Genomic DNA, 23,377 nt, shown 5'->3' on the forward strand with positions numbered 1-23,377 from the left:
ACACTGGATCTTTAAAACCCACAATTGAATGTTTTATTAAATACAATAATATCAATTGAACCTTTTTTATTGAGATGACGTGTGGTTGTCGTGCAGCCTTAAATCAGAGGTATAAATAAATAATAGATGTAAATATTGATCATGATTGGTTGAACAGGAGGTTTTTCATGTGGATGCAAAAGTGCAGTGTTGTTGTTATGGATGAGGCCCGTATCCGTTGCTATGTTGGGGAGGAGGGGGGGACCCGGTGATGTCAAAGATGATGTCAAAATAAAATAAGGAAGCCTGCACGTACATAATCTGCTGCAGGAGGCAGCGTTAAAGCAAAAAAAACAAACAAAAAAACGTTTGTTTTAATTGTGCGGGTGCGTTCACGGTCAGTGTGTCTCTGCTCCACTGATCGAGCTCCTCTCTGCCCCACAGAGTCTGATCGTCACTCAGAGATCCCCCCCCACCACCACCACCACCATCACCACCACCACCCACCGCCCGCTACATGCGAAACATCTCTCCAGGTCCAGCCGCTGCCGCTGCCGCTGCTCTCCAGGACCCCGCCGCTTTAGATTTCATCTTCCTACGCGGATTACGCACGACGCACGGGGATCGAGATCCAAACGCCAGGACTCACTCAGTCACTCACCTCCGCGGGTTCAGTCCACAGTGAAACCAGGCTGCTGGGATTTCCTCCACCTCTCATTTCATATTTGACAGATTTTTTTTTTCTCTTCTCAGTGTGTTTGAGTAAGTGTGTGTGTGCTTGCGTGCGTGTGTATGTGTGTGTGTGTTGGGTGGAGTCAACCCGGAATCCTCCAAATTGGAAATCCATTGGCACATTTCAGGTAGGTCAGCCTACATTAGTCAGCTTATACATCTGGGCATCGCAGCGAAGCCACGAGCGGCTCCTTTTGTGTTTATTTCCTCCATTTATTTCCTTATTCTTGTTGTTTATTTTCCATAATGTGTGTGTTTTTGGTTTCGCTGTTTTCTGCTCTCACCACACACACACACACACACACACAGGCAGGGCCGCAGCAGCGCGCGCCGCCACGATGTGTCTCCACAATTTACTGCCCTTTAGAAATAAGAGGCGCACCATGTTTGACTGATGTGCACCAACAGTCATCACCGTCGCTTCACGGGGATGAGACAGATCCAGTGAAAGCACGCGCATACGTGTGTAAATATGGCAGGAAACGAAGGGGGAAACCTGAGTGGAACAGGCCTGGTAGCTTCCTACGAGGGAGTGATTCAAATCCACAGATTGGCTTGAGAAGAAAAAATCCCCGTCTGCATCCCTGTGCATCATAGACGTTATAATATCTGTTCAATTACAAATACAGTTCGATTCAATGCGTTAGAAAGGAAATAAATGATGATAAAGGGCAGCGTGAGTCCTCCTCACTGACATGTGGTCAGGTGTCATTTATACAGAGAGACAACAGGGTTCAGAGAGGAAATCTATATTTTTACATCACAGCACACACAAGTGGTTGATCCACTGCTTCCTGCATCTCTACAAGTTCAAATGTGTTCTTTTGTGAAATGTTGTGCTCGGATTTACCCAAGTGACACAAACTTACACTCGACCAGTAGCTCCTGTGTTTCTGCCGCGTAAAAACACTGGTTTTCTCTCCAGACTTTGGTTTCTGGAGATTTAACAGCATGAACTTGTTATGAAGCAAACCTACAACTACAGTGGCCTTTGCGTTAGGAGTATCAATTTGGTGATATATCGTCGTCCTTCCTCGTGCAATATCGATATTTTAATGAATAAATTAAAGTCCCTGCTCGATATCTCCTCTTGGTGGCGGAAGAGGGAATTTACGGCGTCATAATGGTGGAGAAAGCTACGTTAAGAGATGAGTTGTTCTCTATGTTGTGAATAAATAGAGAAATCCTTGTTTTCTTCAGTCAGACAGATATCGTGGCGTATCGCTGTATGATTGTCTTGCAATATATTGATTATCACAGAATCGTTGTATTGTGATATTATTGGTATCATCGACCATGGACCCTGTGAGCCTCACCCTTACTTTGCATACCACAAAGAGTGTAAACCACTCTCTCACGCTCTCTCTCATTGTCCCCCTTCTTCTTCATTGGTTCAGGTGTCATGGTTATGTGGGGGAGGGGGGGGGGCATTCATTTTCATCTGTGCTGTAACAAAATCTGTGTAGAAACGTGGCAACACAAGATGGTGGCCATCATGACACAAGGCCCTTAAGTCTAAAAGTACAAAGTCTAGGTTATCTGGAATTATCCCTTTAATCCCCTGCATCATCTTTGTCAGCCTGTTCTTTTAAAGAATAAGTTTCTAACTTTAAAGGCACACTGAGTGTTGGTGAAGTTGCATGTTGCAGCGGAATATCTCTCACCTTACCCTTCCCTTTCAAAAGTGTTGGAGAACCAGTGTAGCCTTTAGTTTGCAGTTAAACGTAAAGGGACACCAACTCTTTTTTTTTTTACTAGTTTCCAGAGCTAAATGTGTTATTTGATCATCAGACAGTGGATCTGAGCTCCATGTCTCATTCCCACAACAACAGAGGAAGAAAATTGACTGCCCTCAAAGAAAATAAAAGCCCTACACTGTCCTTCACTGTGTTTCTGTCAATTATAACATGTTTTATGAGTAAAAAATCTGAAAAAATAAAATACATTTAAAAAAAAAAACAAACAGATCAAATTTAATCCAACTCCGTAACAGAATGTGGATTAAACAATTGTTTTAAGTAGGGCTGCAGCTAACAATTATTTTCATAATCAATTAACCTGTCAATTGTTTTCTCAATTAATCGAGTAATCGTTTAGTCCGTGAAATGTTGAAAAATGTTCATAATTCTTTCTCAAACCTGGTGATGATGATGTTCTCAAATGTCTTGTTTTGTCATCAAACCAAAAATATTCACATTTAAGAAGCTGAAAAATCAGAGAAGCTGGTTGAAATCCTTTAAAAATCACTCCAATCGATTAATCGACTATCTAAATAGTTGACGATTCATTCAGTAATCCATTAATAATCGATTCATCGAGTAATTGTCTCAGCCTTACTGTTAAGCTTACTCTTCATTTGACCAAGTGGAAAACAATTGGAATTGAAAACAATTGAAACGGCCCTTTAAGTAAAAGCATTTAAACCTAAGTAAAACCTAAGTAAATAGCATAAAAGCATTGTAAGAGCATGGCTATCTCTGTATATAAATATAAAAGGCTCATTCTGGGGTAAAAAAAAACAATCAGGTGATTGTACACACATTAAGAGTGTTTTTTTTTTTGTCTTTAAGGGATTTTGGCTAAATAAAAATAGCTCTCCCTGCGTTGTACACACTGGACGTTTGAGCAGTGTCCGTCACGTGTCCAGCGGCCGCCGTCAAAGCTGTTTATTCGGGTATAATGGAGCTGGGCTGCTGTAAAACATGTTCCTTATGGATAAAATGGGTGCTCTGAATTAAAAAGAAAAGGTAGTGGTGGATAATGGTCGCTGTGAGGGCAGAGACATCACCCTGGGGGCTGCTGCATTCTGGGTCTAATGGGATGTTCATTGACTCTATATATGTGTGTCTCCCCCCCACCCCCCAACCACTACCACCTTTGTGCGTGTGTTTGGTGTCACAGGAGCATCATGAAGGACGGCATCGCCAACAACAGCACGGCCAGCATCTCCCAGGCCAGGAAAGCTGTGGAGCAGCTGAAGATGGAGGCCTGCATGGACAGGATAAAGGTACAGTGTAATAAATCGTCTTTGTTTGATTTGTGAGAGCAAATATTGTTGTTATTTTTTTTTTTTAAATCGACATTATCTGAATTTACAGATCATTCGTAAAACTCTCAAACTCATGGACATGAATCCTGAACTTTATTAGAGGTCAATATTTACATCAGCTTATTTAAACTGCTCTGCATGTGTCACTTTGAAATCAGCAGACTAGAAACATGGACTGGTCCAGACATGAACATTATCATCTTCTCATCTACGCCAAAGCTAATGCAGTAATGAGGTTTTCCCAAAGTGTCACATTGTCTCTGGATTAAAATACAGCTTCTTTATTCCCCCCCCCCCGCCATCATTTAACACATTTCCTGCAGCTCCCTTTAGAGCCTCAACGTTTTGCACATATAATAGTAACTATCACAATAAACCATAATGAGTTCACATCATTTATTTACAACAGCAAGATGAGGAAAAAAACTGTGTTTCTCTGCATAGTTTAGGGCAGCCTTCTTTGACAGGTGTCACATGATCTGACCTTCATCACCTCTGACATAAATATACGCAGACGCCACGTTTTACGTCGATGCCATATTGTGATAATCTGTATAAGCGAAGTCGACGGTTGACTGTGATTACTGCATTAAATCATTCATTTAAGCATGTTATTAAAGAGATCCATAGAAACAAAAGCACGTTTTTATAACTTGAAATCATATATCCGGGAACAGCTGAATATGTATAAAGGCTATTATTATAGCAGCTCAGCCTCAAACTTCCGCTACTGAGGTTTCTGACTCCGGATGACCTGGTTGACGCGCTTTGCCTTGGCGATCGCTCTTTTGAACTCTGATTGAATGTCCACGCTGTTCGTTTCGTTGCAATATATTGGTTTTATTGCTGTGCGTTTTCTTTGCATGATGAAATTCCAACAAACAATCCAAACAGTCATGAGAAGCGCCTCCGCGGTACAGCGGTCGAAAACCGTTTGCCCTTCCGGTTCACAAACCTGACAATGACAGTGATAGTGCCACCTATATACACCTGAGCTCCCCCCTCTGAGAGCACAGCGACCCCACACACACATTGAGTGAATTACACCAAACCTCATAACACACATTCGGCTCCTATACACCGGCCCCTAATTGTTAATGGCAGCCTGACATAACAATTCAAACACAACAAGACAGGAGCAAATAATGTGTTGATACAGTTACATTAAAGTGCAGTACAGACAAATCTATATTCCATGTACCAAACAAAGTTTCGTCACTGGCCTTTCAATAATGTTGGCCCTTGTCTGTAACCTCACGGAACGCACCAGCCCTTGTTTATCTGGAAAAACCTCCAGAACCCTGCCAAGCAGCCATGAGAGGTTCCAGGCCATAGCATCCTCTGAGAGAATTCTGTTCCTGTAGGGTGGTGGTGTGTCGCTGCAGTGCCACCATATGGTTGTTAAGAGAAGTGTTCTGGTTCTCCAACTGCTTGATCTGGTCCTTCAACAGGCTGCTCTCTGTCTGCAGAGAGGCATTTACGGTCTTATGAGCAGTGGTTAGCTCGGCACGCAGTGCAACATTGAGTGCTTTGCTCTCCTGAAGCTTCTTATCCAGAGTGGAGATTTTCTCCTCCTTTATCATTGACTGTTGGACAGTTTCCTCCAGTCGAGACTCAAGTAGCCTGTACCTGCTGTCGTCCAGCGTTTCTTCGAGCTTGCACACAGAAATCCTGTTCACCATCGCCAAGGGCAGCTCCACCTCAGAAGCACCACTGTTTCCATTCAGTGGTCCGTTAACAACCCATCCAAGCACTGTCTTTATAGCATATGGGCCATTCCCGCTACTGTTAATGACCTCCAAGGGTTCTAAAATCCTGGGAGCGTTGGTTCCAATTAACAGGTCGACGTTTGCTTTTATGTTTGGGATGTTTACCTTGGACAAATATGGCCACTTTGCCAGTTCTTCAGATTTTACCATGTTATTAACATTGACTGGCATTTGTGTTTGTGTGAGAACCTCTGGGAGAATATGAAAGTCATTGCTGTCCAGAGTAGATACCTCCAAGCCAATTAATGAATATGATGGAACCACTGTTTTCTGCCCCATCGTGCTCAACAGGAAGTTGGTTTTTCTCCCTGTGATGTTTAGCTTCCGCATTAGTTGTTCTGAGCAGAATGTGGCTGAACTTCCTGGATCCAAAAAAGGCATACGTTTTTATTATGTGATTTCCCTTTGCACTTTTGACCTTCACAGGCAGGATGGATAACACACACCGGTCCTTACCGGCCCCTGTATATCCACATGTTTTAGGTGAAGTTGGCTGGTGAGATGTTTCAGACTTTTCCGGGACTGGTTGCCTTTTAATATGAAGCACAGTGGGGTGGGTTTGACTACATATTTTACATGTCAAGCGATCTTCACAGTCACGACTCATGTGTCCCACACATAAACATGCAAAACAAACCCCCCTTTGCCTCAGAATCTGAATCTTTTCCTTGTGCTTCCAACCCTTGAACTGTTTGCAGTCCTCCAAAGAGTGGCTATGAGCACAGCAAAGGCATTCAGTCTTTTCTGGGCCTGCTGTGGGCTCCTCAACCTTTTCTGGCGCTTCCATAGATGTTATAGTGGTGGCCATGACATTTCCTTTCATATTGTATCGAGGTTGTGCTTTAAACCCAGTGACAGACTTTATCCCAGCAACACCAGATGACTCCTGTATCTCACCAAACAAAGGGTCAGAAAGAATCCTGACACGACGCTCAATGAACATGACCATATCCATGAAGCAAGCTGGTTGATTGGTTGTCTCCATTATGTCATGGGCTATGGTCCTCCATTGCTCCCTCATTCTGAATGGCAGCTTTGACACAATGGCTCTTATATTTACTGGCATATTCAGTTCCTGCATGTACTGAAGCTCTTCCATTACATTGCAGCATCCACGCAGAAATAATGAATAGGCTTGCAGAGTTCTTACGTCCTCAGATTTAACTGTCTGCCAGGCCAGAGCCTTTTCCATATAAGCACTTGCAATTTTGTACTGATTTCCAAAATGTTTCTGGAGAAGTTCCTTTGCCACTGCATAACCACGCTCTGGAGCCATATGCTGGCAGCTTCGCACCAGTTCACGTGGCTGTCCTCTTGTGAACTGTTCCAGATAGTACAAACAATCCGCTTGTCCTGCCTTTTCCTCTACTCCTTGCTCAAAGGCTTTGATGAACGTCCTGTAATGGAGAGGGTCCCCCTCAAATGTGGGAATATCTCGTGGTGGTAGTGTCATCATACGCTGTTGCTGTACCAGAGCTGCTGTTATTTCATTTTGCCTTTGCATTATGGTAAGTATGTCAGGTGGACTTTGGCCAATGTGGTGTTGTTGCATAGGTTGAGCAGTTGATGACTGGTGTTGAAAATGCGGCAATGTTTCAGATATGTTGACCTGTTGCTGCTCTTTTTGGCTGCACTGGTGCATTGAAGCAGCTTGGACCCATTGCTCAGTTTCCTTGGGTTGCACATCCTTTAATATGGTTTCCTTGGGTGGTAGTGACCATTTTGACAATACATTTTGTGTTGATTTCCATGCAACAGGACGGTACGTCTTTGCCATAGGGTTCAACGTGGTGACAGAGTTTTCAAGCCTTTTCTTTTTCTCCTTTTCCAAATAGGAATTCATGCCATTGCTGTGTGCTTGAGAAGAACCTCTCCGCTCTGAAGCCTGTAATACAGCCAGCTTAGCAGTGGATGCAGCTATTTCAGCTTGTAAATCAAGCTGTTCTCTTTTCCTTTTCAGCTGCTGTTCCTGTTCCTCCAAGTCATGCTTTTCTTTTAAAGCTGCAGCCAGAGCAACAAGCGCTGCCCTTTCTGCTTCAACCATTATGGCTGCAGAGGATACAGTACTTGATCTTACACTACTACGGCTCCTATGGCTCGAGTGCTTACTAATATTTGAAACACTGTCATTTGGATTAACTTCATCCACAACATTACCATTTTCGTTTGCAACACTGTCATCATTTGATACCCACATTTTTGTGTTAGCAATACACTCACTAATAGGCAACATTTTTGCCTTGAACCATATTTCATGTTTTTCCTTTTCCTCACATGGCAAAGAATCCAACAAATTAATATGCATGTATTTTGCTTCATAACAGACTTCCAACAATTCATCAAGAGCATCCTGTACCTTTGTTTTATCATTCTTTAGCATCAAATCTTGTATTGATTTTCTTATGATGGCTGTTTGATTTAACTTAGCTTTTCTGCCAGACTGCAACCTGTCTAATTCATTAGCAAGGGCCTTTGCAGTGAGTTTAACCACACGTTTTTGGGTTTGCGTTTCAATACCGCCAGCCACACTACTAGATGTAATAACATTTTGCACATTAGTCCCAGCAGCTTCAATTGTGTCCGACATAGCGCTGCTTCTTCTCATGATGAATAGTCAGTTCATAAACAGCCAGCAGCAATCAACGGATCCGTCGCAAAGTTTATTGTCCCCCTCGCTTCGGCGACCAATGCATTGGGTTTATGCCCGGCGATGTGTGCACACAATTTGAATGGCCATTTACCGGTGTAGCGCTACACATACCTCCGTGCGTTGGGCGCCGTGCGGTAGTTCCATGGTCTGATGGTCCGATGATCCGATGCTCCACAGCCAGGTTCAGCTCCAGCACCGCCCGTCTTGCGTCTCGATATCCTCTCCAAATTCCCTCAAATTCCAAACCGCTTCCAGCAGCTCCCCCCGTCTTGCGCTCTCGTGAGCGGGTGCGATGACGGCGTTCACGGGATCTGGACCTCCGGCGTTCTCTTCGTTCCGTACCAAACGTGCCTTAAGTGTCCCACAAAGTTCCAACTGGTGCGGGTTTTCGACTAATATTATAGCAGCTCAGCCTCAAACTTCCGCTACTGAGGTTTCTGACTCCGGATGACCTGGTTGACGCGCTTTGCCTTGGCGATCGCTCTTTTGAACTCTGATTGAATGTCCACGCTGTTCGTTTCGTTGCAATATATTGGTTTTATTGCTGTGCGTTTTCTTTGCATGATGAAATTCCAACAAACAATCCAAACAGTCATGAGAAGCGCCTCCGCGGTACAGCGGTCGAAAACCGTTTGCCCTTCCGGTTCACAAACCTGACAATGACAGTGATAGTGCCACCTATATACACCTGAGCTCCCCCCTCTGAGAGCACAGCGACCCCACACACACATTGAGTGAATTACACCAAACCTCATAACACACATTCGGCTCCTATAGCTATAGTTTATTTTTCTGGATGTTGTTGCTGTATTGTGATGATTGTTATTTGCCCATAGTTTTGTCCACAGCAATTCTTACAGCCCAGAATAATCTTTTCCGAGAATACACTTTTTGTGTGTGAACAATATATAAAGTTAACATATATATATATATATATATATATATATATATATATTTATATATATATGTATGAAGTTTAAACCCTTGTTGGAAATGTTCAGGATAATCTAAACATACAAGTTGGCAAAATATGGAGTAAATAATCAAATAAATAGGTGTTTTATGATTAAAAAACATCATAATTTAGTGCTTAACGCTTAAGTAATTCCGCTTCTTTTGTACCGGCACTTATTATTATGTTAAGTACTATGTTATTGTGTAGAATAATATTGGATTGCATCATTTCACTGTGGAAAACACAGTCAGTTAAAGTCAGTTAATAGTTTTACTATTTAGATTTTTCGTCTGTGACTGCCATCATTAGTACTTAAATGAATGTCAATAATAGTATATAAATAGGATTCATCATAATATGTTGAATGTAAATGTTAGTGTTTTAAACATTTTTAATTTTTTATTGAGAAAACCCAGTCTCCACGTCTTGCCTCTCACAATATGGCGCACACGCTGACGTATGGCGTCAGTGCTGCGACGCGGCGAATGAGGCGTCTACGTGTCCACAGTTTATTTATGTAGCACATTTTCAGTGTGTGACATTGAGGAGGGTTTATTGGCAGAAATGGAACATACGAGGCATACGTTTACAATCACTTTTTGTCCACCATTTTGTTTCCTGAATGCAGTGTTTTGCGAAAGCTCAGTATATTTCTAATGCTTTCTAATGTGTGAGTGGAGACAGGTGTGAAAGATTGTTTACATCCATTCTGGTGTGTAAGGGCCACCGTAGTTCCCTGGTGTGCTTGGAAGAGGGAGGGGTGAGAGGAGGAGTCTCCCCATTTGTTTCAATCTGCAGTGGAATTTAAAATAAACCCTGTCATCCAAAGAGCTGTAACACTTAAAATACATAATAATAATAATAATAATAAAAAAGATTAGAAAAAATGAAAATAAGAAAATGAGTGAAAAACACTATAAAGTAAAAGAAAGAAAGAAGCAGTACTCACACCCTAATTAAATACATTACATACAATACATACAAGTTCAACTGGGACATTCTGGGTCATCTTTTTTGAATGCGTCCATAAAAACACGTCCTTATATTGACAGCTTTGATGATGAAGTTGTGAGACTAAGGTTGCATTCACTGCAGCACGTCTTAATCGAGCCCTAGTTTGTTTGCTCAGACAGTCCGGTTCATTTGGGGAGGAGTCAAAGAATCAAAGAAGCAAACTCTGGTCCGCCAAAAATCATAGGTCTCGGTTAACTTCAAGTGCATGCAGGAAGCGGACGAAAGTATATCATAACTGCTAGTAAGCGTTGACCAACAGATGATTGTTTCCCAACCCGGGTCCTCAGGCAACACTGCCCTGCAGGTTTTCAGACGCCGCCCTGCTCCAACACACCTGATGCTCGTTATCGAGCTCTGCACAAGCCTGATAACGAGCTGTTCATGTGAATCAGGTGTGTTGGAGCAGGCCAGCGTCCCAGCCTCTCAGACATGTTGGGAAACACTGCATTGTTTGTTTGTCTTCTCCTTCAGTAATTATTGATGCAGCGCCACCTCGGGCGAGGAGGGGAATAGGTTTGTTTCGTTTCACCAAAGCGCTGTGTGAGAGCTGAATGTTGCAACTGAAGACGACCTACGTGCTTCAACAATGGGAGTCTTCAGCAGAAAGTAGTCAGTGATTCCAGAAATCTATTAAAAAAAGGAAGCAGTCAGGACACATATTCACCTTTGATTTAAGCTCCGTATTGGCTCACATCACATGTGATCTGAGCCAAAAACAGAACAAAAAACACCAGACGAATGTTATATATTGTGCTTACATTTGCCAAAGTGTGTCCAGATATCTGTATTTTTATTCAAGCTAATGGACCGTTTATTTACAACGCTGGGATCAAACCTCATATGAAATATTCATTAAGCCAGTGTCTCATTGCTGTTAGTTGTGTGTTCTGGCGCTGATGATCTGCCTGTAAAGCAGAAACACACCATTGAACCAAAAAGATAATATAAAATAAAATATAACAAAAAAGATAACAATTCCCATGATCCCACGCTGCTTCCCCGTGTCTTCAAACTAGGTCATTTATTATTGTTGTTATTTTAAGACCCCTAGTGGCAGAAATAACGTCTCTGCTCTCAGTCAAAGTCCTGAGACTTTTATTGCGACGCCGTACAGAAGAGAATGTCTCCTCATCAGGCCACACCTGGTTAAATATTGACTTTTGAGCCTTGTATAGTCTTTATGGATAAGGTCAGTCACCGTTCTTGTCATAATGCTGTTATTGTCAAGGGAGTTACTTCCATTCAGTCGACAGAACCATTCATAGAGGTCGTTGTTTTTCCCCTCCTCACTAGAAAGCCTGTTTTCCATTAACGTTTCTCTGGAGTGTGAAGGAACGGTCCTTCCCAACAGCTTCTTTTTTTCTTTTTCTTTTTTAAATCAGCGACTTCTTGTGCAACTTAAAAGACCGTGTCATCATTTCATTCGGTATGCTCCTCATGTGCTCAGGGAATGATTGCCCACAGCCCCGAGGCTGTTCGCTCAACCACGGCTGGAATCCTCCCCATACACTGTCATCTCCGGCACAACAAAGGCCTTTTTTATTATTATTTGTTTTTGTTTCCTTAAGTAATTATCTCAACCTGGAAAACATGGCTCGGATGTTGTTTTCGAGTTGGTCCCTGATTTAAAATGTCAATCTTCAAAGATTTTCATTTAAATTAAAGTGTGTTAAATCACTTTTATACTGCGAAATGAGGTAAAACAGGGATGATCGGGTTGATGGAAATGTTCTTATACACTTTATTAGGAACACGGGACATTCTTAGATGGTTTTCTTTTATACCTTGGTGATTAAACCTGTCTCCTATGACCTCAATCTTAATCATATTTTCATAGATTTGATGATTTTGTTATGATATAACTGTCATTTTCTCACACACACACACACACAAAGAGTGATGATTTGACGTGCGTCAACAACCAAAACATTTTCTTTGTCATCTGAATAACACGATTTTTGCGCCAGTGATTCACTGCAGCACTGGAGAATTTCATCATAATGCTGTTCTTTCACACATTTTATGAAGTCACATTGCATATTCCTATTATTTTGTGATGAACTGTGCAGCGCCACTGCATATGTTCTCTTCTTCAGGTTTTCGTTCTTCATGTAAACCATGAAAATCCCCAGTAAGATCAACTGTTTCTGAAACACACAGCAACATTCTCCTCGTTGTGATGCTCAGTTTGAACTTCCACAGGTCGTCTTGACCATGTCTACAGCTCTAAATGAAGTTCCTGTCATGTGATTGGGTGCAAATGGAAATATGTACTAGTGCAAGTGTATTTGTCTAATCACACCATTTTCTGGACTTATTTACTTATTAAGACTGAAGATACTTAAGATAATTTGACTTGATTCGAGGAAACTGAACGAGTGCCATTTTCTTGCTGCACTGGCAGATCATTTAGCTTGAAACAAGTTATTTTCCCCTAATCTCGGTTATATTGTTTTTGCAGTAAAGCAGTTGAACAGCAAGCAGCTGTACCTAATAAAGTGGCTGGTCAGTGGATTTTAAACTGGGTGTCTGTGGCAACACTTTTCAGGTGTTGTCAAACAGTATCACCCTGATCTTTTAGAAGATCATGACCATTTTTAGCTTCTGAATCCTCTCTTATTTCAACACATCCCAGTGTTGTTAAATCAAGGGGGCGTGGTCTCCACACCGTGAATATACAGGGGCGTGTTTTTTCCACATGTACATCATTTTCAGCCGCTGCATTATTCAAAGTTTGGTAAATTCGTGATTGGTGCACCTGAATCTACACCCATATTTTTTTATATATATAAATGAGGTCCAGTGAGTGTAAACTACAAAGCACCAACATGAAAGCTCTGGATATAAGTCACACAAAGATCTACAAAGCAGCCTTACTTTCATCTTTGTTTACAAAATGTTATTTTAAGTAGTTAAGTAGCTAAGAAACAAATGAACAATAATAATAATAATAAACGGGGGGGGGCAATATTTACAGCCAGTCTTTAATGTTCTTTGCAAAATGAAGTAAATTAAGTGCAAACCGTTAAACTGCATTGCCATTAAACTGCGAATATAAATATGCATCACCGTGTGTCCTTGTGCTTGGCTGTGTCGTTGTTTAAATGTGAAGTTAGCGGTAAAAGTTTTTGTTTTACTTAAACTTCAACTGGTTCACCGTCAAAGTGGAGAAGATGTGTTTGATGTGTCTGATTCTTCTCGAGCCGGACTGTTTCTACGAGCGAGTCTCCATGCAATGTACAGTCAAGAGGTTATTATGAGATCATCTGTGAGATTCTATGAGATGATGGTGATGTGGATAATGTATGAGCATGTAGGGCCTCTGAAGATGAGTGCTCCTTTCTCCCAAAGTGATATAGTGATAAATGTTAAGGAATTATTTGGATTTCAGGTGTCAAAAGTTGTCATTTTTATCTGTAATTCCAGTTACAAAATGAATTTCCGTTGTAAAAACCCTTGAAATTGAATTTGGTCTGTTTCTGACGTAATCTGTAATCAGGCACCTACAGAGCTCCGGTAGCTGACGTCATACAATCCCGGCATACAGCTGTCAGAAACAAAACAACGCCTGCTTTTTGGCAGCAAGCTGCGCGGTTCAAATCCAGACGGGTCCCTCACATTTAATTAAAGGACGTGACGTGGGGGAGAGAGTGAAGTGGTGACTGGAGTCGTCTCTGTGCCGCTGATTGAGGATCACTATATTCTCATTAATTGCTCAATCAGCTAAAGGAATGTGATCTGTGCTAATTAGAAGGACTCTTCTTTCATCATGGGGCTGCAGTGTAATTACAGTCTGTCTGGGCATAATGACACACACACACACACACACACACACACACACTGTGCAGTACCGCTCTTTGTCCTGTGGGGCCCCCGCTTCTGCAGAAACACAGGGAGTAGCTGCACGGTGGTGTCATTATTAGTTATTGCATTAATGATGAGGTTATTATTATGAGGACCATTTGTTTATTTGCTGCTTTGCATATATGTAGATATAATTAGTGGTGAAATGTATACTATGTCTTTTAATATGTCTTAAATTACAGAGTCATTCATATGCACATTAACCCTCAAATACGGATTAGATATCAAGTATATTATTGTGCGTCTATGCACTGGTGATTCCTTTCTTTTATATGTTAGTGGATGCAGATCTTGTCCTGAGTCCTTACTTGTTTTCTGCCAAATTTAACAAAGAAAACTCTACGTACAATATGTCCCAAAGTATTTGCGTATGGCGTACGTATTAGACTAATCGCTGCAACATCTCCTCTCTCGTGTATTAGCAGCAGAGGGATTAGACAAACACACAGAGAGAAGCACAGTTCAGGCGCAGTGACGCTGACATAAATAATACAGATGCATTAGCTGGATGAAGGTGGCGACAGTAGTTAGAGCAGAGGGCGGACACAATCACGCAGAGAGGTAATCATGTGTGGGAATACTGCTTTGTCATTTTTCTCTTTTTTTGATCAGGGAAACTAAAGTGTTGCACAGCTGGATAACTCAACACAGGGAGCCCATTTTCTGGTGAAGAAAATCAGTGCGTGGCAATGATTGACTGTATTTTTAGTTTAACCCTTTAGCCTCAGAGAAAATGTCCTGTGAGGAAGTGCTTTTGCCCATTTTTCCAGAATAACTTTCAATATCTGGCAGTTATTTAATGTCATTGTACACACACCAGATTTTGCATGTTGAATTTGAAATTTGAACAGTATAATACCTATTTAAAATATCATTTGTGTGAGTCTTTGTCTCAATGTGAAACTAAATAGAAACTATATACAGGTGTTTTACAGTGTTATACAGAGACGCTGATTTGCCGGCCTTCACTTCAGCTTTGACGTGCAACTTCTCAGCTTTCAGAAACCGTTGGAATTTGTTGCCAACTATCACGTAATTACAGAAATGTAAATGTGCGCTTGCCCAAGCGTGTCGTCTGTGATACGCTCGGTGTATACAGGGTTAAAGGAGAAGTATGATAAGTATATGATTTCATGTAATAATCTTGCAAATCTGAGGAAATGCAAGATAAAAGATTGATTGAATGAATTTATTTTGAACATGAAACAAAAGTCAAACTTTGACTTTAGTTTCTAGTCACACATAAGCTGGGTTTGAGTTACACGAGAGCCGAACTCACATGAAATTAGTGACGTCACACTTTGAGAAAAGGAATAATTTAGTTTTCAATGCAATCATTTACATAAAGGAGATAAATAGTTGAATAGAAACATGTTTTTCCAACCAGCAACTGTAAAGACAAGCCCCAATGCACGCTACTAACTTATAATAAAGCACACCCACAGTATACTATATACTGTATATTGAATCAACAGTATGGATTCATTTATGAAGTCATTTTTTGTGTAAAATAACCTCACAGGAACACTTTACTTTGTTAATAAACGAGTGACTGTTTTATTATTAAGTCACACGTCGGCTCAAAAATGTATTTTTTAAGAAACAAAGCGCTCATTTTATCACACTGCGATACTTACAATATTTATTATACATTGACAGGAAATGTTTTTATTGGACCTCTTTCTTGCTTCTCTATTAAATAAATAGCTTGCTTCAAATGTGTTTACACCCAGAATAAATGTACAAGTTACTATGGCACAGTCCATAGAAGTGACTTCAGCCACTTAGCTAAAGACTAACCACAAACCTTGCTGTTTGCTTTTATTGCTTTTTCTCACTGCGACGCAGCATTTTCTGACAGGAATTGATGGCACCTCAGTTTTGAGTCAGTGCTGTGTCAGGACGTCATAAAACCACACTGAAAACACTGGAAATATTCCTTTCATTCTTAATATATAACACGTGAGTGTTGGTGTTGGATGAATGGACGATTCTTTGACATAGTAGTTCAATATTTTACGTAGTTAAACGAAGTTAAAAGACCAAACCAATAATGACTTGATTGACCTACTTTGTCTCACTGTGTCATCGTATACGAATGTAATCCACAATTAAGTGTAGTATCTAATACTCTGCTTTGTCACATTTGTTTAAAATCATTGTCCTGCTGTTTTGGGAAATTCCAAAGTCAGAAAGAGGCTTAATAATGGTCATAATTTGGTGACTTTAAGGAAATATAATACAAACCAGCCATGTTTCCCTTTGGAGTTCAAACATCCCAGCGGATGATTTTACTTCCTCAAATGATTCTTTTGTCTTTTTCGACTTCTCCCTTTCGAGGGGCCGCCACAGCAGATGATCCGCATATTTGATTTGGCAGAGATTTTGCTCTTTCCTGACACAACCCTCCTATTAATCTGGGACCGGCACAAGAAGTAATAATCCCAGTGTTTAAGACTAAATATCATCGGCAGAACGATGGATTTTATGCGCTGTATGTATGTGCGAGTGCAGCAGTGTGACAGACAGGAGATCAGATGGCTCTGTGTTGCGCGTCGCTCCCTGAGCCCTCACCGGCTCTCTGATGCAGCTGATCCTCCCCGTTACCTCCCACTCAGCTCCCAAGTGCAAGCGTGTATTTGTTAATATTTACCATCTTTTCGACCTTGGAAATGACAATATGCCCGTGGAGATGAAAGTGTGCTGTGTGAGATGTTGTGTTACCTCCTTTTCCCCCTCAGCTGCTCAGGGTCAAACCTTTGCTGTGGTCAGTCGTCCTGACACGCTGTCATTTCCTTCAGGCATCAGTGCGGTCACCACTGACACACAGCTGATGCCATTTTACACTTTTGTTTCTTCAACATCAGTGGTTAGCACATTCTACGTGGAGGTTGCATGTTCTCCCCGTGTGTGCATGGGTTTTCTCCGGGTTCTCCCGCCTCCTCCCACAGTCCAATATGGGGATTAGATAAATTGGACACTCTAAATTGACCGTAGGTGTGAGAGTGATATGTTTGTCTCTATATGTGTCCCTGCGATGGACTGGTGACCCGTCCAGAGTGTGACCCCCGCCTATCGCCCTATGTCAGCTGAGATTGGCACAGCTCCCCCCACGACCCTCCTGTGGAGGATAAAGCGCTCGAGAGTGGATGGATGGCTCGCTTTGCCATTATTTTGACTCTCGATATCGGAGGGAATGGCAATTTTCACATCATTATTGTCATTTTCACTTGAATAGCACATTTGAAATGATGACTGTGTGATATTTGTGCAGATCTGTAAGAAACACAGATGTTTTTTTGTCAGTCTGTGGTATATTTTGGGAATTTGAAAATTGCAGTAGGCCATATTGTGATTTTGACAACATTATTGATTCATTGTTCAGCTTCAGCCCTAGTGGAAGAGCAAACTGCTACAAACCTTAATGCACACAAGTCTTTTGTTTAAAATATCAGAGATTGGTTTATCTATTGGTTACGATGAGGGTGCATTGTTTGACCGACCACTCAGACAAAGAAAAAAAGAGCCATGTGGATCAAGTTTAGCCTCCAGACCATTTTCCCAGTATATAAAAGTGTATAAAACTCACATCTTATTCACCTCAACACATTTATGACTCACCTTTATTACTGTCAGGTCTGACACTGTGTCCATGTTTCCTCACATAAACTATCATACAGTCTCATACATCATCATGGAGCACTAACTATCAAATCAACCAAAAAAAAAGACATTTTAAAAAACACATTTTTCACTCACTTTGTATAAATGCAAAAACATATAGAAATAAAAACCTCTCTTAATCCGATGCAGCAATTCTCTAAACTCATTGTTCTTTGTCCCCAGAGGAGGAATCTCAATAATATTGCAGTGTTCCTATGACATGTCCTGTTTAATGACGTTCCCCATTTCAGGAAAATACTTAAATGCAATTTGTGCGACAGAAACTGTGATTTGATTTGCGACGTAATTCTGTAAGACTTAACATTTACTCTGTAATTAACTGACGGAGCATTAAGACAGAAATGATCACTAAAGTCTAATGTGAGGATGGAAATATGAATATTATTTAAAAAAATGTTATGTATTCATTTAGTCCTGACATAGACTTAAATGTTGGAAATCTAATATCTCTCTCTGGTTATATTTTTAAAGTAATTCTTTTGTGGGGGGGCGGGGATTTTATGCCTTTTGTTAGATTACAACCAGCACAACGTTAGAGACAATGATGCAAGGACGATGCAACAGACCGAGAAAACGCAGCACCAACTTGTGAGGGAAAGATCACTGGAATCATTTGTAAATAAAGCATAGATTCCTGAAAAAGGATGACTTCTAAACCTTGTGTGAAGTAGATACTTTCTGATGATCCTGCATGTTCTAGATGTTTCCCTGCTCCGGCACACCTGACTCAAATGGTCGGCTCGTCAGGAAGCTCTGCAGACGCCTGCTAACGACTCGTTTCTTTGAATCAGGGGAAACTTCTCAGACATGCAGAGCAGCGGGATTGAGAAACCTTGTTTTAGATGAAGAAAGTAATTCAGGCAAGGGAAACATTTCGGAACACGGAAATCCCAAAAGGATCGTTGAGGATTTTTAAAGTGTGGTTTACAGACACTGCAGGTGCAGCACTACTGTCACTGAGAGACAGCCAGAGACACTGACACACAAGTACAAACACTTTGTTACTGTACACAATGCTGTACCTGTACTTGTACCTTATTTATATAGCAACTTTTACTCCACTACATTCACTCTAACTATCTTTGGAGTTCATGGCTGAAAAAAAAAGTGACATCAACTGCTACCAAAGTCCTTTTCTGGTAAGATACTAAGATAAGGTACTTTATACAAGGCAAAAGTCAGCCGTGTCACTGCTTCATACAAATCACTGAGTCATCTATGTGTCGTCGTTTCAGGTGTCCAAAGCCGCCGCTGACCTGATGGCGTATTGTGACGCACACATACGCGAGGACCCCCTCATTGTGCCCGTCCCCGCCTCAGAGAATCCGTTCCGGGAGAAGAAGTTCTTCTGCACCATCCTCTGATGACCTGCGAGAGGCTGCACAGGTGCAGGCATGGCGTTGCCTGGCTTCCCTGTCTTCACCACACCTGAAGCTACATGGCCATAGGCGTTGAGTTGAGTTTTGCCCGGTGGACACTGTTGTTGGTCAGCTCTGTCCTGGTGGCTGAGGGGTTTTGGGGGAGTCGGCTAGCAAACTGGCAACCCAGTGAGCGTATCATGTCTTGTTAAATAGGTTTGTTATTGCTTTGTTATTAGAGAACAGCCTTGCTCAGTGCTTAATGAGATGAGAGATCTTTTCCTTTTCTCTTTTTTTTCTTTCATTGTGCTAAATTTTAACATGCCTCAGGAGACAGTCATTTGCCCAGTGTCGACTTCTTTTTGAACATTAATTCCCTTTCTCTTTACCCGAGTAGAAAACATACATCTTTTTTTATTGTCTCGAACATTTGAGCTAAAAGTACGGCTGGAATTTGACACCTTCCCCCATTAGTGGTTTCTGTTTCAATTTGCCTCCAGTCACCGACAATTAACCTGCTCATTTTAGCGCCGCAGCACAGCATTAGAAACCTTATCTCGTTGTCATTGTTTCGTTTGTGCAGACTGCACTCGTAGTAAGTAGGCGGCGGCTGCTGCAAATAAATAAATTGACTCTCTGCTTATTGAAAGGTGCAGAGCTAATGTTTCAGCGGCGAGATGATTTCTTCAGGGTTATCGCTGTGCAAACAGCCCGTAAGTCAAAAATTATTTATGAATCTGCTGCCTCCCTCGCTGGCCTGCTCTCGTGCGTTCTACCTTTACTGCTCACTCTGATTTACTCTTCATACACTTCAGCCACTTCACGTCAGAGACGCTATCCGTTCATTTCCTTTTACAAAGCTGTGGAATAACCGTTCCTGTTTCTTTTTTTTCTTTTAACAGCCTTGTTTGGTCGCTGGGCATGTTTCCTGAGCGTGATTCTTTTCTGCCTGTCCTAGAGTGAATGGCACGGCCTTTGACATTAATGCCAAAGTAGAGGCCTGCATGTTTCTCTGCTCCTTTCTGACAGCCTCCTCCTCTGTTTCCCAGAGACTGTCAGTCCTTTAGGGTGTACAGTATGTTACAGTGCCAATGTCTGTGCGAGCAGCGTGATCTTCACACTGTGGTCGTGCAGATTTATTTATTTTTATTTTATTTATTTTTCTCATTCTGTTTTTGTTTGTTTTGGACGAAAAAGCACACTGTCGAGACATTTCCTTTACATGGTAGTTGAATAGCATTTGCTGATTTTTATGATGAATTGTTAATGATCGTTATTAATATTGTTATTATCAGTAGTATTATTGAATATTTGTTGCATAGCACTGAGAGCTACATGATGTGTAGTGCTAAGCTTGTATGATACTTACTAAAAAAAACAACATTTATAAATCATGCAATTATTGATACTATTTGAGTATTTTTTAAAAATAATGGTAAGGGTCGGTTTACATAATATGACCCCGTTTGGTGGTTCTGGCTTCTTCTTCTTTTTGCATTATCGTTTCTGTAAAATTTAATGAAATTTCCTCTTGGTACTTGAATATACTTTGCATTAGGAATCCAAATCTGGAGAAGATGCTGGACAAACTCTAAAAACTATTGCAGCCAAATTTCTTTTAGGACAGTTTATTTCCTATTTGAAAACCTGAGCGTGACCTCAGGACAATCTCGCTGACCTCATCTTAAGGATGGTGCCAAATCTGAAACAAGAAAACATAACGGCTACAGATGAATATTGCATGGATTTATTTCTACGTATAGCAGAGAGAACTATTATGAAAAGAAACATTGCCTCTTTCGTTGACGTTTGGGTGCTTCTCTGCACAGAATAATCTCACTGGAGTCCCGATATGTCGACAATGTGCAGCTGTGTTCATGAATGGTATTATTGTTTTGGGAAACAATAGCATTTAAATAGCAGGCTTTGTAAATCCTTTGATGAATCAAATGAATTAAAGGAAAAGGGCAACCCAGATGTGCAGTGTCTTCCATATTTCTGCTTCATATCACACGCTGGCATTTCGAGATCCATATGAACGACACAAAGAGTGAATGGTGGCTGTGTCACAGAGGAACATGGTATTCCGGTGTGTGGTGGAGACCTCCTGTGGCGGAGCTGAACCACAGGCCATCTGGATGCACTGATCATGTGTCATGGCGTTTTTCCTTTTTCTTCTTCTTTCTTTGTTTTAAGATTAGGATTCAGTTCAGCCTCTGCCAGTTTATCTTCTGCAGTGAAGCGAAGAGGAAAAAAAAACAACAACAACACGCAGTACATCCTCTGACTCTGCAGGTCGCATGAATAATATCCATGTTAATGACTCTCCGAGTATCAGCCGCTGACATCAACACTCAAATTATCTGTTGCCGCTATATATAATATAGTTTCCCCCTCCGTGCATACATTTGCAGCCTAATCTCTGGATTAATATGACCACTTTGGTTGATGTTGGGTTTTTAAAAAAGTCAAAACACTTTTCTGCTGATCATGTTAGTTTCAAATTGCTTTTTTCGCCACATAAATAATACAGAGAAATCAATTTGGTGAAGGTCAGATATAACTTAAAAAAAAACAAAAAAAAAAACACACACATCCGTAATGGCACAGATTGCATATCGTGAGATGCTCGTGATGAGTGACGTTGATAAGACCCTCGCTGATTTATCTGAAACAAACCCAAAGGAGCTGGTTGTAATTAAAGACAAGCGGAGATGTTACAGAAGAGGATTGTATTTAACTGATTATTTATCCACATTTATTTTCAAATGAAATGAACCGACACTTTTCTCACTCGGCTTCTTACAGTACATGCTACTGAATGATAGAGTGCAACATGACCATATATAAACTTAGCTCAAAAAGTAAGGAAGTTTGTGTTTGGTCGATTAATTCTTTGTCGTAGCGATGCTCCTTGGCAATAAATCTTATACTGTTAGAATGGTGCCACATTTGTAAGGAAATGCTCCCATGTGCACCCATGAAAAACTTGCCAAATCTTCTCTGCCAATGCCCAACAAGAAACAAGACATATTGGCAATTTAACAATTTATTAATTTAACAAAACAGGGGCCTCAGTAGCATGTGGAAGTCCTCTACTAAGGACCCTGTTTGTTAAATGATTACACACATATTTCTTGTTTCTTCAGACTTCAATCATCCCGTCCAATAAACAACACCTAACAAGAGTCAAGAGCAGAATGAGTTGTTTGGCATTGGCAGAGAAGTTTTTCATGGATGCAACTCTGCTGCATGTCCTTACTTTTAATTTATTTGAATAAATCATTGATCAGAATATGATTGTTGTTTATACTTAGTCACAGTCACATATTAGCTGGAGTGTGTTTAACTTTTAAGAAGTTGTTTTATATTCCTAATTTCATTTAATTTAATCAAATACTTGTGACTGACGAGTCCGTCGTCTCACAGGCTGGCACGGTAATGTCCATTTTATTTACAGTATGTGGCCCAGTCAAGTCGTGACAACAAGCAATCCCAAAATTGATATCCTTGACGAATTTACAGAGAGGTGTGAGTTTTATGTACAGAAAGAAACACTGTAGAACGGTTTATTATTGGGTAAAACCCACAGAGCTCAGCCGGGAACTGGCTGCATAGAAAGAAATCTATATCGAGAAGAGCAGGGAGTGCTGAGTGTTTTGAACAGTGCAGGGTGAAAGTGAAAATGAAAAGAACTGCATTCACCATACAAAAAAAAAGTATAGAACTCCAAGAATGGGGTTTGACATATAGAGAAAACAAATTGGACAAAGCAAAAGAGCAAAAGAGAAAAATAACGTGTGAGATAAGGTTTGAATATCCGCCGCGTTGGAGCAGAACGTTGTGTTTAAATAAACCTTCCATGTTGCTGTGAATAGACATTTCCTTTCATATGAACAACCATTGTTATCGGTACATCAATGATTATGACTCCAAAAGAATTATGTAATGCACAGGAAAGTAATTATCCCTATGGTGGTGGCTTTTCCAACACCAGGTATCAACACTGGTGCAATTTAACAAATTGATCCTCAAAAGGGTACAAGAAAAAAAGCTAATGATTCCTCATATAGAGAATATTTATATCCAGTCTCTGCAGCCTGTCACATCTTTTCACATCATCGTGATATAATGTAGTTCCACACCCATGTTTTTTCCACTGCATTTATTTATTTATTTATTTTTTACCCAGAAGGGGATTATAACGTCTTTAAAATAACATTTATGCATCTCTGGTACTCCATTAAAATCAATACAAATGAAATGTTTACAAGTGTGGCAGCTGGCGCTCTTGGTGGTGAGGCTCTCTCTTCCTCTCCTGGA

The 23,377-nt window shown here is 40.9% G+C and overlaps 1 protein-coding gene across 1 annotated transcript; it reads left to right on the forward strand.

The window, feature by feature from the left end:
• Nucleotides 1-21,029, forward strand: LOC131474220 (guanine nucleotide-binding protein G(I)/G(S)/G(O) subunit gamma-4). The gene is made up of 3 exons (XM_058651983.1): nucleotides 1-839; nucleotides 3,613-3,718; nucleotides 18,932-21,029. Exons 1-3 carry the CDS (start codon nucleotides 772-774, stop codon nucleotides 19,058-19,060), a joined length of 303 nt encoding a protein of 100 aa, XP_058507966.1. The 5' UTR covers nucleotides 1-771; the 3' UTR covers nucleotides 19,061-21,029.
• The last annotated feature ends 2,348 nt before the right edge of the window (nucleotides 21,030-23,377 follow it).

Source organism: Solea solea, chromosome 15 (genome assembly GCF_958295425.1).
Source record: "Solea solea chromosome 15, fSolSol10.1, whole genome shotgun sequence".
NCBI lineage: Eukaryota > Metazoa > Chordata > Actinopteri > Pleuronectiformes > Soleidae > Solea > Solea solea.